This window comes from Bombina bombina, chromosome 6, assembly GCF_027579735.1.
Source record: "Bombina bombina isolate aBomBom1 chromosome 6, aBomBom1.pri, whole genome shotgun sequence".
In the NCBI taxonomy this organism is placed as follows: domain Eukaryota; kingdom Metazoa; phylum Chordata; class Amphibia; order Anura; family Bombinatoridae; genus Bombina; species Bombina bombina.
The window spans coordinates 71,857,186-71,873,281 of record NC_069504.1 but is presented as its reverse complement, the minus strand read 5'-3'; the positions used below and the strand labels follow the sequence as shown (position 1 = coordinate 71,873,281).

The following is a 16,096-nucleotide window of genomic DNA, read 5'->3' as shown; positions in this document are numbered from 1 at the left end:
CAAATAAAGATAGCAAGAGAACAAAAAATGTTTATAATAGGGGGTAAATTTATCAAGCTCCGTACAGAGCTTGATGCCCCGTGTTTCCGCAGAGCCTTCAGCTCTAAAGACCACTGCTCCATAACCTGTCCACCTGCTCTGATGCAGCGGACAGTAATCAACCCGGTCGAATACGATCGGGTTGATTGACACCTACACAAATCTGCAGGGGGCGGCATTGCACCAGCAGTTCACAAGAACTGCTTGTGCAATAATAAATGCAGACAGCGCATGCTGTAGCGTATCATGTCCGTCCGCACTTTAATAAATTTACCCCTAGGAGTAAATTAGAAAGTTGCTTAAAATTCCCTGCTCTATCTGAATCATGAAAAAATGGGTTTAGTATCCCTTTAAGATAGGTAAATACATCCTAGGTATATCTGATTCCCAGCTTGGCTTGTAGGCACTATTTGTTTCCAACAAATGTTTGAATATCGAATGTAACAATTGAATACAGGTAGCCCTCAGTTTACGCCGGGGTTAGGTTCCAGAAGGAATGGTTGTAAATAGAAACCGTTGTAAATTGAAACCCATGTCATGTAAGTCAATGGGAAGTAAGGGAGATAGGTTTCAGGCCCCTCTCAACACCTAATACATTATTTTTAAAGCTTTGAAATAAAGACTTTAAATGCAAAACAGCTTTATAAACCTAATAAAATAATCACACAACACAGAAATATTTAATTAAACTAAGTTAAATGAACAAAAACATTTGCTAAACAGCATTATAAACCTAATAAAATAATCACACAACACAGACTTCACTTGCATTTTTCTGCAAACAGTTCTTTCTATGCATTCCAATCTGGACTGTTTTATAGACAGGAAGATCTTGTTCCTTTGAAATCTGCTCGATAGCTCAGGTCTGGTTAAACTGATTAATTTCAGCTTGCTTGGCTGCGCTGCAACACAAGCGGACAGCTCCACCTACTGGCTATTTTAATAAATGCACTGCTTCTCAATAGCAGTCACATGGCTGGAAAAAAAGGTTGTTATTCTGAAACGGTGTAAATTGAACCGTTATAAAACGAGGGCCACCAGTATATGTAAAGAGCTTTAAACACTACCTTTGAATATTGACTCCAACAGATTTATCTTGAAGTATATAGAAATTAATATGTGAATATAACATTCAATAAATGAAACAATTGACTATTTTTTGCAAAAACTAAGTTTGAATGTTTGGAAGTCATTCAATATTCATTTAGAACACATGAATATGCAAGCATCCAGCCTTCCCTAGAGTTTTAGGTGGTTTGTATGCTTGGATATTTGTCCCTTTCCCCAAAAGTTTATAGACTCTATACTCAGAACATTATACTGGAGTAACTATACCAGAAGCTAAAAAAGATTAAAATTGAACTGGAGATCTCTGATTTCTCCCTTAGCATAATTTGTCTTAGGTTTTTATTGTCTCAGCTACTAAGTCCTGCTTTATTTTGAAGGGTGGATTACTTGAGCTGAAAATGAGCACACTTTGGTTTATTTAGTAGCCTGTACTGTGTGTTTAAATGCATCAATATTTTTTATTTTAAAAAGATAACAAAGTAGTATGTTCCCTAGTAATTAAATCTCCTGCATTAATTGGGCACAGTAGAGATTGATGTGACATATAAAAAGCATATCTTCCTTGACTACACTTGGCACGCTAAAGCGACAAAATGAATGTTGTTGAAACTATTAACGTATTCTTCATATTATGATCCAAAGACACAGTTTAACTGCAGAGTTAAATAATGATGATCTGTAATCAGGCAGCCTCATCAGAACAAACATTTGATGATGCACTTACAAGCTCGTTTTAACACCATAAATTTTACATGTAAATATTGATTTGTGTTTTCTGCACGTATACGTTTAGACTGCAAGTGTGTGGGCTTGTGTGTGTGTATGTGTGGATGTAAATGTGTGTATATTGTGTGTGTGTGAGTGTGTAAATGTGTGTATATTGTGTGTGTGTGTGTGTGTGTGTGTAAATGTGAGTATATTATGTGTGTGTAAATGTGTGTATATTGTGTGTGTGTAAATGTGTGTATATTGTGTGTGTGTAAATGTGTGTATATTGTGTGTGTGTGTGAGTGTGTAAATGTGTGTATATTGTGTGTGTGTGTAAATGTGAGTATATTGTGTGTGTGTAAATGTGTGTATATTGTGTGTATGTAAATGTGTGTATATTGTGTGAAAATGTGTGTATATTGTGTGTGTGTGAGTGTGTAAATGTGTGTATATTGTGTGTGTGTGTGTGTGTGTGTGTGTGTAAATGTGTGTATATTGTGTGTGTGTAAATGTGTGTATATTGTGTGTGTGTAAATGTGTGTATATTGTGTGTGTGTGTGAGTGTGTAAATGTGTGTATATTGTGTGTGTGTGTAAATGTGAGTATATTGTGTGTGTGTAAATGTGTGTATATTGTGTGTGTATGTAAATGTGTGTATATTGTGTGTGTATGTAAATGTGTGTATATTGTGTGAAAATGTGTGTATATTGTGTGTGTGTAAATGTGTGTATATTGTGTGAAAATGTGTGTATATTGTATGTGTGTATATTGTGTAAAAATGTGTTTATATTGTGTGTCTGCGTAAATGTGTGTATATTGTGTGTGGATTAAAACATATTTATGTATCCTTATACACATAATTATTTGATTTTTATGATGTGGTTAAAGTTTGTATATTTTAATTTAGTTGTAGTAGGTGATGCTTTGTGTATTTATGGGTTTTGAAAGATTTTTTAAGTTATTTTCACAACCAAGTTGTATGTTTATAAACCATTTGGAATATAGTACCAAAATGTTGTGGAGTTATTTACAAAATGGTCTTTTAAAATGCTTATATTGATTCAGGTTTGTTTTTTTTATTGGACCTCGGGCATCTTAAACTGACACAGCCAACAAAGGTTGGTTCTGGGATCTAACTTAATACTGCCTACAGTCATAAGATCAACTCTATGTGTGCGTCAATGTGACAACCCAGGCTGTCATATCTGCTTCATGGTTGCTCCTATCACATGTGCGTTTAAGTAAAATAAATCTGAGAATGTTTAAAGCTGACTCATCTTTCCCATACTTAGGGCTAGATTTCAAGGGGAGCCATACTTTGCGTGTTAACTGCGCTAGACGGAGGCTTTTGCGAGCGCTGTGTAGCATGCGTATTACAAGTAGACGGTAAAAAGATTTTGCACAAGCGCTGACCCGATGCACGCAAAAAGCTGAACTTTGAATATTGCGATTACGTTACTGTATTTCCCTATACACTACAAAGGAACGTGAAAAGTATATAAAAAACAAATAAACACCCTTACTAATGCGCAAACACGATCACGTTTTCTCAAGTGCGCTAAGCAACATAAAATATGAATATTTCACATTCCAATGTTCTTCACATAGAAGAATATGTTCTATTTATTCAAAAATACATATTTCTATGTATATCTGATGTGGGTTTTTTTGTAAAATATATTTCTATTTCTATGTAAAATATTTACATTAAATACATGAACAATTTATTAAATATTTATTTTGCATAAATATGATTTTTCATGTTTTCAGCTACTTGACGGCAAAGGGCTCCAATGCACTTATATTTATGTCTATATCTATACATATCTATTTATATGTGTATATATGTTTGTAAATACATATATACACCTATAAATACATATGTATACACATATAAACGTATATATATATATACGTACATATACATATTTAGACATATATACTGTATGATTGTATCTTTATGTTAAAGCCCTTTACATTACATTTTTTTCTAACATCTGAGAACATATATCTTAGAGCCCTTATAACTTTTTTAAACAATATTGTTTTATTAAATTATTTTTTTTATTAGATAGTTTTATTATGAGTGTAACTGTTCTTTAAAATGCATTTTTAAAGTGTTTTGTGTAACTTTTTATTTAGTTGAGCGTAACAATTAACCAGAACTCTGAAGTCGCACTATCCAGGTGCACTTTAAATTCAACTGCGTTCAAGCGAACGTGTTTACTTTCAACCAGTAACACGCGTGCTCCTTCCTATGCGCGCAAAGAGCCTTTTTGCTTGCATGCATGCAACAGTTATCGTGCGACTCTTAATCAAGCCCTTAATACATTATATAATATATAAGTATATATTTGAATTGAATTTTGGACCATATGGTTGATAGACTATACTTACTCAATTTAAAGAGCTAGGGGATAGATTTAAAGTAAGAAAAAGAGAAAATGGGTAAAAAAAAAAAAAAAGATACAGTTGGAGTGTAAATGTAGGAAATTTAAGGAAGCAAAACTCTTAGGTAGATAACACTAATGGAATATGGGTAGTAGTGTTTATGACCTGGGCATAGGACATACACATGATACACAAACCATGAGGATTTAACATTTCTTAAGAAATCAAAAAATGAGTGAGGATCTAAGAGCAAATACAAAACTCTGTTACTGGAAAGTAAACAGGCAACCATTTATTTAACAGCATGTAATGTAATCACCTTTTAAGTATCGGTTACTTTGCAATTTGACATGTTGCTGTTTAATTTACAGTTAAAAACATTAGTGATATTGTGTTGCCATTTAAACAACAATTGACACAAAATGAACTCTGGGTTTGGTAGCCATGGGTATAGACAACCAATTAAAAATGTGACTCTTGAGTAAGTAAGCAGCCTCTGAAGGAGCAGGAAATACCCTCAAAACAAGCTAGGCCACACCCACTTGGCAAGGATCAAGATTCTTGTAGAGTCTCACGGTATGGATGTGTGAGTGAGATTGTTAATGTATGGTGGATACAGTTCTCAATTAGATTGAATCAGGTGTTTCAGAGGACTTGTGATATTAGGTACTTGCAGATCTGCTAGTGATATGAAACTCTGCTTACACACATTTATATGTGTGTTTTGTATATATATATATATACTGTATATATATATATATATATAATGTGTGTGTGTTTACTTCACCATTGGTGGTTTAGCATTTCTCCTTCTCTCCACCCATTTTTTTTAATGCAGTTATTGCCCTAGCAGATTACCTCGTACTAACCAACCTTCTAGTGAAAAAGAGCCCCCATTAGATCATAAGTCATGTGACTAATGACTAATGACATCACTACGTGCTCAGATAGTTAAGTAACAGCCACTTCTACTGCAGCTGCACTAAAGTTTAGGTTCATCTGGTGAACTTAAATAATTAATTGTATTTACCTGGTTTAAAGACAACGCTATATATAAAACGTATCAATGGTCATAATTAAAATGACAATCTTTACTGTTGCTTTTCCATTTTACACTTGCCATATATGACTATAATGTGCACGTAAAGCTGTTGTGTTCTGAATAAAGGCTGTGGGGAGGGGTCAGGGTGCCTAACTTAAGGGTTTTCAGCAACAAGTTACGAAAAGGAAGTGCTCCACAAACACAAATGAATATAAAATAAGTTATTAGCCACAACGTTTAAAACAAATTTACATTTAGGATACTTGTCAATTACTTTATTAAAGAAAAAATGTTTCATATTACAACTACATCTTTAAAGGGACAGTCTATTTGAAATTGGTATTGTTTAAAGGGACACTCAAGTCAAAATAAACTTTTATGAGTCAGAAAGAGCAGCCGTTTTAAGACACTTTCCAATTTACTTCCATAATCAAAATTTGCGCAATCTTTTTATAAGCACACTTTCTGGGGAACAAGATCCTACTGAGCATGTACAAAAGCTCACAGGGTATACGTATACTAGTCTGTGATTGGCTGATGTCTGTCACATGATACAGGGGGCTGGAAAATGGAGAACAAAATAAATTTGCCGGGGAAAAAAATCTACTGCTTATTTAAAAATGAAGGTATTAAATCATTGTTTTTTATTCTGCACATGTTAATTATTTGATTCTACTGCATTGAGTGGTTATTTAAGAAGATAGATAATCTCTTTGTGCAATGCGGCAAATGAGATTGGGCGGATTGATGTCCGCAGCCTCAGAGCAAGCGGACCAGTTAAGGAGCAGCGGTCTTAAGATCGAAGCTTCATAACAGCGAGTCTGAAGCTTTTTACAATATTGCATTTTATTCAATCAGTGCTGGTTCTTGCATAACCATTATCATTCTCCACAACATTGTTACCTATATGGCACACATAAACAAGCACTGTCTGGCTGTAAACAGTTTTTTTTTAAAGCACTGAGATAAGGGGCAGCCTGCAGGAGCTTAGAAACAGCCAATCTTAGAGGTTATAAAGTATATTAGTATAACAATGCTGGTTGTACAAAGCTGGGGAATGGGTAGTAAAGGCATTATCTATCTTTTTAAACAATACAAATATCAAGTAGACTGCCCCTTCAAGCTTCACATGGATTCTGATTCTAGGGTTTAATAAGCCACTCCCATAGGTAATCCTTTCTAGAAGCATTTACTTACCAAAGCACTTGCTCAAATTGGTCTGTTTGTCAATGAAGACTTTTGCAGAGATAACATTTCCAAAAGGCATAAACATCTGCAGGATGTCCTGGTCTCCAAACTCTTGGGGAAGGTGGTAAATAAAGAGATTTGCTCCTTCAGGGCCTTGAGAGGAAGAAAAAAGGAGGCCTGACATCACTATAGTTAGTTATCCTTTTAGGGTTACTTAAGGAAAATACATATGAGTGCATCTTATTGTCAAAAACAAAGCGCCTATACGATTCCTATAGTATTAATGAACATAAATATCTACACTCATATCTAAGCGTGTGGTATTTGATAGTATATGCACATTTGTACATACACACAAATATATATACAAAGTCCCAATATGAATCCACCCTCCTGGAGTCAACCACCTAGCTGTTCAGCTTGTAATATATAGGCATCCAACAGCAATAGCAACAAGCCAGGATTTTCATCAAAACAAGAGGTCAAGTTTATTCATAAAAACCTCTTGTTTTGATGAAAATCCTGACTTGTTGCTGTTTTTGTTGGATGCCTATAAGTATATATATATACACATACATATAGTACACATATTACATAGATGTAAATAACCGTGGTATGTGAAACAGTGATCTTGGTATTGCCTTATAGTAACTATAAATAGAGAATTACACATTCTTTGTTACTTCAATCCTTTTGAAATTGTAATTGATTGACTATTGTTAATTGGTATGCTATATTTCAGTCATGCTAAGGTATGAATTATAATTTGGATCATGTTTAGGTATGGAACATGATCAAAAGACTGTAATAGACTTGAAATGGAGTAGTTTCTTCTACTTAGACCCATGTTATAAATTAATAAAGGTCAGTTTTAATAGATGCGTTGGATAAAGGTTGGACAAGACTGTTTGCAAAAGGGAATATTGGCTATGTTAAAGCGACAGTCTAGTCAAAAGAAACAAGGGAATGGAAAGGAACTCCTTTGCTCTGACTAAACTAGCTATATGCTAATATATCGGTATACTTTGCATGCATTTGCTTCATGTGTATATTTTTAGTGTGCGTGTCTGTGCATGTGCTTGTATGAATGAGTGTAATTGTGTGCCTGCGTGTGTGGATGAATTTGCATATGTGTGCGCATCTGTGCACATACTTGTATGCATGAGTGTACTTGTGTGCCTGTGAGTGTATGTGCACTTACATACATGTATGTTTCTATGTACATTCTTTATGCATATGACTGTATTTTTATACACACATATATACACACATACACATACATATGTGTGTGTGTCTGTGCACGTGCTTGTATGCATGAGAGTATGTGTGTGCCCATGAGTGTGCAGGCACTTGCATACAAGTATGTTTCTGTGCTTATTCTTTATGCAAATGACTGTACATGTGTGCTTGTGTGTGGGTCCATTTGCATACATGTGTGTCTGTGTACGTGCTTGTATGCATGAGTGCACTTGGGTGCCTGTGAGTGCATTTGCATATGTGTATTTGTATGTATGTGCATGTGCTTGTATGCCTGTGTGCACGTGTATGCCTGTGAGTGTGAGTGCATTTGCATATATGTGTTTGTGTGTCTGTGAGCGCATTTGCATATGTGTGTTTGTGTGTCTGTGAGTGCATTTGCATATGTGTGTTTGTGTGTCTGTGAGTGCATTTGCATATGTGTGTTTGTGTGTCTGTGAGTGCATTTGCATATATGTGTTTGTGTGTCTGTGAATGATGATTGTATATCTGTGAGTATTTATCTGTTTGTATGTGTCTGCAGAACAAGAAAAAAAGGTTAAAAAATCAACTAAGAGATGCTATAGAAATGGCAAAAGATCTTTATTTCAGCAGATCAGAAAAAAACACAGGGGAAAGAAACCAATATTCTTCTAAAAATGTGTCAGTTATTGAAGGCTTTGTAAAGGCTAAAATGCCACCTTTTAGAAACTACAGGCAGCCTCAGAAGAAGGAAGAAAAGGATCAATTTCTGGTTACATAGAAAGAGGCTTAAAAAATCAGCTGGGGGGGGGGAAAGAAGGCAGAATTTAAAGGGCAAAGCCTCTTAACCCCTTGTTTGCTAAAGAGGGCTCCTATGTAGGAGTAGCTGAAGATTCTTCAAATATATAGCAGTTAAAAAGGTAAGGGGTATATGATATACACTTCAAATACAATAAGGGATTCAGCAAACACAGAAATAAAAGAGGTTATAGTGTGAAGCTGGCGTAGGAGACTCAAGGGAAATACAAGGAAATTCTATATTATATAGGAAAAGAGTGATAGATGAGCAGATAAACCTTCCATGAGTGCTGCTGGATGAAAAAAATGGTAAGGGATTTCAAACAGCTTGAAATAGATGTGTCTATCCTAAAATAGAGGTCAATCGACTGCTTAGAATTTCAAAACAGGGTGAAAAGGACATACAGGATGTGCCATATACCCCATGTTTGCATTAAAATTTTATTTTTTTTATGTATTTTTATGGAGAAATTGCATCTTGAAATGTACTGAATTCTACCATTTGTTGACAACAAAAATTAAAACATATTGAACTATTACATATAAAAATAACATTATGTATGGACAATAACTTGTGATAGCTGTATGGATATCCCCATAATCTGGAAACTAGAATGCCAATCTTATTTGTTGGATCCTGACAATTTGGAATATACATACCCAGATGGTAAAAATATTTATTTGTGTAGCAAACATATACATCTCCTTATATGTTAGTTAGACTAATGTGTTTTTAGGGAAACCATTTGTTCACATAGTTGTGTGACAATAAGAATCCACTTAGTATAGTATGTCAATACTTGAACAGTGTGTCAAATCCAAATCATTATTGGCAACAGCCTGGATTGGGCACAAAACATTATTTCTACCAGTTGAATAAAGTGTGGGGTCTGCTTATACTGACCAGTCTTATCTTGGGAACATTCTCAAGCGTAATGTTTTTTTTTATAGGTTTTCCTGTGCTGATCTGCTAACTCTAAGGGGCTGAATTATCAAGCTCCGAATGGAGCTTGATGCCCCTGTTTCCGTGCGAGCCTTCAGGCTCGCTGGAAACAGCAGATAAGAAGCAGCGGTCTCCATAACTTGTCCACCTGCTCTGAGGCCGCGGACATCAATCCGCCTGATCCTATGCGATCGGGCTGATTGACACCCCCTGCTAGTTGCCGATGGGCCGTGAATCTGCAGGGGGTGGCATTGCACAAGAAGTTCACAAGAACTGCTTGTGCAATGATAAATGCCAACAGCGTATGCTGTCAGCATTTATCGATGTGCGGCGGACATGATACGCTACATCGTATCCTGTCTGCTCGCACTTTCATAAATCTGCCCCCATATGTATTCTATTGTCGTGATTTGTGAACTTCCTACTGACGTTGAATTGTTTGTAATGTTTTGAGTTGTAAAGAACCCAGTGATAATCTAGGGCAGGGGTCAGCAACCTTGGCACCCCAGATGTTCCAGAACTACATTTCCCATGATACTCAGCAAGCTTTAAGAATGTCTGAGCGTCATGGGAAATGTAGTTCCAAAACATTTGGGGTGCTAAGGCCGCTGACCCCTGATCTAGGGTCTATTTGCAGGATTGTAGGATGTGATCTACAGCAGATTATGGCTATGCTTGACCCTATAATGCTGAAAGGTTTAAATGTATTTCAAGTAAAGATGAGTTCTAGGGTTTAAGCTACACAAAAGTCTTCCCTAACACCCGTATGAACTTATTCTAAACTCTTACCTTCTTTCTGGCTGCCTGCAGCACTTTGCTGTTGTAGCAAACTCTGACTGTACAGTGTTGGCAGTGCCGCTGCGGCATACTGCTGAATTCCTGAGTAGGCCTGGGTTAGCGCATCCATTGTGCCAGCTGTACCATTTGTCAAGCCTGTCGCACCAAGTCCTCCATTTAGGGCCGCCATACCTGAGAGCATTTGAGCAACTTTACAAAAAACCCAACAATGGAGAAAGAAAATTGCACTTGTTTAATAGTGCTTTTTAAAATAATCAACCAGTTATTTGACACCAAAAATGACTCCACTGCATGCATATAATCACTCGGACAAAAAACAATACGTTAGAAAACGAATGCACAACACTATTTCCATGCACATTTCTTAAAGCAAGCATTGCATAGTTATCACTAAATACAAAATGCACTGTTACATTTAAACAATGTCATGCAATAGATATATATATATATATATTTATTTATTTATTTTTTTAAAAAGGATACAAAGAACATGACATTCTTAAATCACATTCAAAATATGTCCCTATGTATTTTATTTCAGGTCAATAATACAAGGGATCGGGTCAATATGCATTAGATATACATCATTTTTTCGCCAGCTTTTATTACATATGAACAATTTCTGCATAAAGATTTTCATTCTCTAACTGTGCCACACAAAGCATAATGGGCCCTTATTTATCTTGCCACACAAGCCCTATGCTCTTGAATATTTAGTTATTAGGTGTAAAGTGCAAGTGTCACTAAGCATTTTGGGAACTGTGAACCTTCTTTAGTAAAGAAGCTTTATAAGATCTTCCAACAATGGGAATATATAAAGATCTTGCATGAGTGACAGCGGATTGGTCTCAAAGAAAGCTTGTCGGCTCAGCATGACACTAGCCCTCCAAATGCATTCTGCAACCAGTTAATGACTATAAAAGTGCACACACGGATGGAGGAGGGATAGAGAAAAAGATTTATTCACACTTATTTCACATAGCAGCAATGTGAAATAAAGGTGTCATATGCATATTAATGAATTATCTGCTAATTTAGGGCTGGGGTGAGAGTTGGGTGTTGGTGAGAGATTTTGCAAGATTATACTGTGAAGAATATAAACTCTAGGAAATCACACTACTGCTAATCAAATCTAAAAATGCATTTATTTTGTACATTAAATAATCCAATAATATGTTATATAGTGTTAATTGGACATCATATTTTAAATTGATTGCAAATAGCAATGTATTTAAATCAATATATGCTATATATACATTATAGATAAACTTAAAACAGCTGTCCAGAAGAGTTTTATTTTATTTTTTGCTGCACTCACCCCATAAAGGGGATTGTTGTGATTAAACACAATACTTGGAAGCAAAAAATGTAAGATATTATATATCTAATTTGCATATATTACCCAGAGTTCCCTGGTGCATTGCTAACAATGTATACATAGTACTTCTAGGTATAAGCAAGCAGGGATACTTGTCTAGATTTGCTAATTTTCTATACAATAATTCTATGTATGTATAAAAATATCTCTGAGTTAGTGGTCCACTCAGCAGCTCAAAAGTAAAATAAAATAAAAATATTTTATGGTATAGATAGAGCGTAACATTTTAATTTACTTACTATATAATCTAATTTACTTTTATTATTATTTTTTTTACAATCTCTTTATATACGCACACTTTCTAAGGCACCAGATCCTACTGAGCATGTACAAGAGTTCATAGTGTATACATATACGAGTCTGTGATTTGCTGATGGTTGTCACATGATAAAGGGGGGCCAGCGAATTATAGAAATTCCCAATTTATCAGAAAGAAAATGAACTGCTCATTTGAAATGAAAATCAAGTGCTAATGCATTACGTTTTTACTATGCATTTGTTCATTATGCATTTCTAATGTATTTAATGGTCCATATGTTGCAATGTCTTACTGATCTAGGACAAATGGAGATATACAGTGTGTGTGCACGTTTATGTGTGTATTATATAAATATACAAACATTATCGATCTATTTATCTATTTATAGGCTCCACAAATGTAAATCTGGTCGCGGTGAAATTAAAAAATAAAATAAAGAGACAGTCTAGTCAAAAATAAACTTTCATGATTCGGATAGGACGTGCAATTTTAAACAACTTTCCAATATACTTTAATCATTAAATTTGCTTTGTTCTCTTGGTATTCTTTGTTGAAAGCTAAACCTATGGGCTCATATGATCATTTCTAAGCCCTTGAAAGCCGCCTCTTGTCTCAGTGCATTTTGACAGTTTAGTTCACGTGTGTCATATAGATAACATTGTGCTCACTCCTGGGGAGTTATTTACACAGATTGGCTAAACCGCAAGTCTGTCAAAAGCACTGAAATAAGGGGGCAGTCTGCAGAAGCTTAGATACAAGGTAATCACAGAGGTAAAAAGTATATTACTATACAGTGTTGGTTATGCAAAACTGGGGAATGGGTAATAAAAGGATTATCTATATTTTTAAACAATAACAATGCTGGAGTAGACTGTCCCTTTTATGTTAAAATAAAGCAACATTTTAACCCAATTCCTATTAAGCTGTGTTATATAACATGTCTAAAGCTTAAAAGATTTTAATTTTCCAGTGTAATGCCCCTTTAATAATGAGAAAAATTGAGATTTGTTGATATAAGGACAGATTAATAAGAAATATAACTGAGACTCTCTCTAATACTAAGTGACTGAGATCTGGCAGACACTAACACATATTTTTTGTATTATAGATGGCAATTTTATAATGCACTTAAAGCAAAGTGAAGGTTTGGGCAGACAGCCTTCTTATTAATGTCAACGGCAGTTTACTATAGCTGCTTAATTATCACATTAATCATCCATGGAATAGCAATTTTTGACATTGATTTTCTGTTTATTTACGCACACAGCAAAACGTATTACACTGTTAACTCTACACAAGGGGTATTGTTAAAGGCAATATCTGGCTTAAGACTTAATTCTTCATTTTTTAAGTTAACATCAACCTATCTATCATTTTATTTAGCACTTGATGTATACATATTGATATTTTTGTATTCACAATAATCTCTTTATATAAACAATGGGCTAAAAATGTTTAAGATTATTTAAAGGGACTGTACTATAAAATGTGTTTCCTCTTAATGCTACAGAGTATTTAATGTATGGGGAATTGTTCCTTTAGACTTATTTTGTATTAAAAAAAAAGGTTTTGAATTGTTAATTTAAATGGGATGAACCTGCAGGAAGAGCAGACCTTTCTTTCTTTCTTTCTTTCTTTCTTTCTTTCTTTCTTTCTTTCTTTCTTTCTTTCTTTCTTTCTTTCTCCATATCATTTATATAGAATACATATTACACACATATATATGTACGCACCTCTGTACCTTGTATGTGGACACATTTTCAGAGCTTTTTTTAATTCTACGAATCAGACCCCTAGAGATCCCATTTTCAGTGGTATTACTGGGTCTTCACACAATGTTACAATTTTTTCTTAGCATTAATTGTGTGCACAACCAGTAGCATGGCATAATTAAAAGGACACTAAACCCAAATTTTTTCTTTCGTGATTCAGATAGAGCATGCAATTTTAAGCAACTTTCTAATTTACTCCTAGTATCAAATTGTATTCATTCTCTTGGTATCTTTATTTGAAAAGCAAGAATGTAAGTTTAGATGCCGGCCCATTTTTGGTGAACAACCTGGGTTGTTCTTGCTAATTGGTGGATAAATTCATTGAACAATAAACAAGTGCTGTCCAGGGTACTAAACCAAAAATTGTCTGCCTCCTTAGCTTAGATGCCTTCTTTTTCAAATAAAGATAGCAAGAGAACGAAGAAACATTGATAATAGGAGTAAATTAGAAAGTTGCTTAAAATTGCCTGCTCTATCTGAAACACGATAGAAAACATTTGGGTTCAGTGTCCCTTTAACAAATGCATAATTAAAGTTCACTGTATGTCATTATGTAGTTTTACTTGTTAACCTAAATGAATGGTACTTTAATTCATCATTTTTTTTAAAATTAAGTATAAACTGAGATTTATATCGTTATACTTAAATTTGGCTATCCATAAAATCAACCCGATTTTTTTCTTTTTTTTTATTCCCATGTCACGTTTTTTCATTATCCAATTGAAATTCTGGCCGTTAGGCAGCCAGAGATCTACGTCATCCGCCTCCTGTATCCTCTGCGCATGCGTTTAGGATCTCTATGTTATACTTGTAGGAAAAGCGTGCACCCGTTTCGCACAGGCGCATTGCAAAACATTTTGTATTATTGTAGAAGACTGCTGCAAGTGCTTTGAGAAAAAAAAGTGGATTACCACATGCGCATTGCAATCAGTAGACGACGCTATGCGCATGTGTTGTTCCTTGTGTGCTCGTGAACACGCTTTGGAGATACGTATAGAGCGGGTGGGACCGCTCTATATGTCATTCATTATGAAATAAGGAAATGGCTGATGGGAGGAGTGAGGAACGGTTCAGTAGGGTAATTTTAAACATCTTTATTATATAAATATATATTCGTTTGCAGAAAAGAAGTTAGCGATTATAATGTTTTAACTGTGACTAAATTGATGGTGTATAGAGATAGTTGAAACTTTACCTTCACTTTAAACACCATGCAATAGCACATAGGCATCTACTTATCAAGTCGTCGACTTTCTTGCATTCGACGGCACCAATACGCTCTCCTAAGATCGCCTAACATCGCGGCCGTGGACCTGAATACGTTCTCCAAAGTTACCAAAAAAGCTGTCAAAAAGCTGTGCACCAAGTACGGTGCGATGAGCAGCGGACTGTTGTTAAATAACAGTCATCGATTTCGCTGCTCTTCGGCTTTTTTTCAGCTTTCTTGGTACCCTGTCACTAAACACCCACACTATACTATACTGTTTACCCCCTATACCGCCGCTCCCAGACCCCGCCGCACCTAAATAAAGTTAATAACCCCTAAACCGCTGCTCCCGGAGCCCACCGCAACTCTAATAAATGTATTAACCCCTAAATCACGCTTCCGGTGCCCACCGCCACCTACATTATACATATTAACCCCTAATCTTCCGCCCCCTATACCGCCGCCAACCACATAAAGTTATTAACCCCTAATCTGCCGCTCCCGGCCCCCGCCGCAGCTAAATAAAGTATTTAACCCTAAACCGCCGCTCCTGGAGCCCACCGCCACCTACATTATATTTATTAACCGCTAATCTGCCCCCCTACACCGCCGCCACCTACATTATATTTATTAACCCCTAATCTGCCCCCCTTACACCGCCACCACTATATAAATGTATTAACCCCTAAACCTAAGTCTAACACTAACCCTAACACCCCCTAACTTAAATATAATTTAAATAAATCAAAATAAATTATTCCTATTTAAAACTAAATACTTACCTATAAAATAAACCCTAAGATAGCTACAATATAACTAATAGTTACATTGTAGCTATTTTAGGATTTATTTTTTATTTACTGGCAAGTTTGTATTTATTTTAACTAGGTAGAATAGTTATTAAATAGCTATTAACTATTTAATAACTTCCTAGTTAAAATAAATACAAATATACCTGTAAACTAAAACCTAACCTAAGTTACAATTACACCTAACACTACACTATAATTAAATAAATTAAGTAAACTAAATACAATTAAAAACAATTAAATAAAATTATCTAAAGTACGAAAACCCCCCCACTAAATTACAGAAAATAATAAAATAATTACAAGATTTTAAAACTAATTACACCTAATCTAATGCCCCTAATAAAAGAAAAAAGCCCCCCAAGATAATAAAAAGCCTTACCCTAAACTAAATTACGAATAGCCCTTAAAAGGGCTTTTTGTGGGGCATTGCCCCAAAGTAATCAGCTCTATTACCTGGAAAAAAAGTACAATACCC

At 35.1% G+C, this 16,096-nt stretch overlaps 1 protein-coding gene across 19 annotated transcripts in view; it reads right to left on the bottom strand.

Annotated features, from left to right (window-relative positions):
- CELF2 (CUGBP Elav-like family member 2) overlaps positions 1–16,096 on the bottom strand; it is a 639,346-nt gene that overhangs the window by 13,158 nt on the left and 610,092 nt on the right. For 6 of the 19 annotated variants that reach the window (XM_053716456.1, XM_053716453.1, XM_053716455.1 and 3 more), the window contains 2 exons: positions 10,185–10,364; positions 6,446–6,589 (listed from right to left, as the gene is read on the bottom strand). In XM_053716456.1, the coding sequence (XP_053572431.1) occupies positions 6,446–6,589; positions 10,185–10,364 (324 nt within the window). Of the gene's footprint in view, positions 1–6,445; positions 6,614–10,184; positions 10,383–16,096 lie in introns of all 19 variants that reach the window. The other 13 variants (XM_053716441.1, XM_053716446.1, XM_053716442.1 and 10 more) reach the window with 3 other exon arrangements.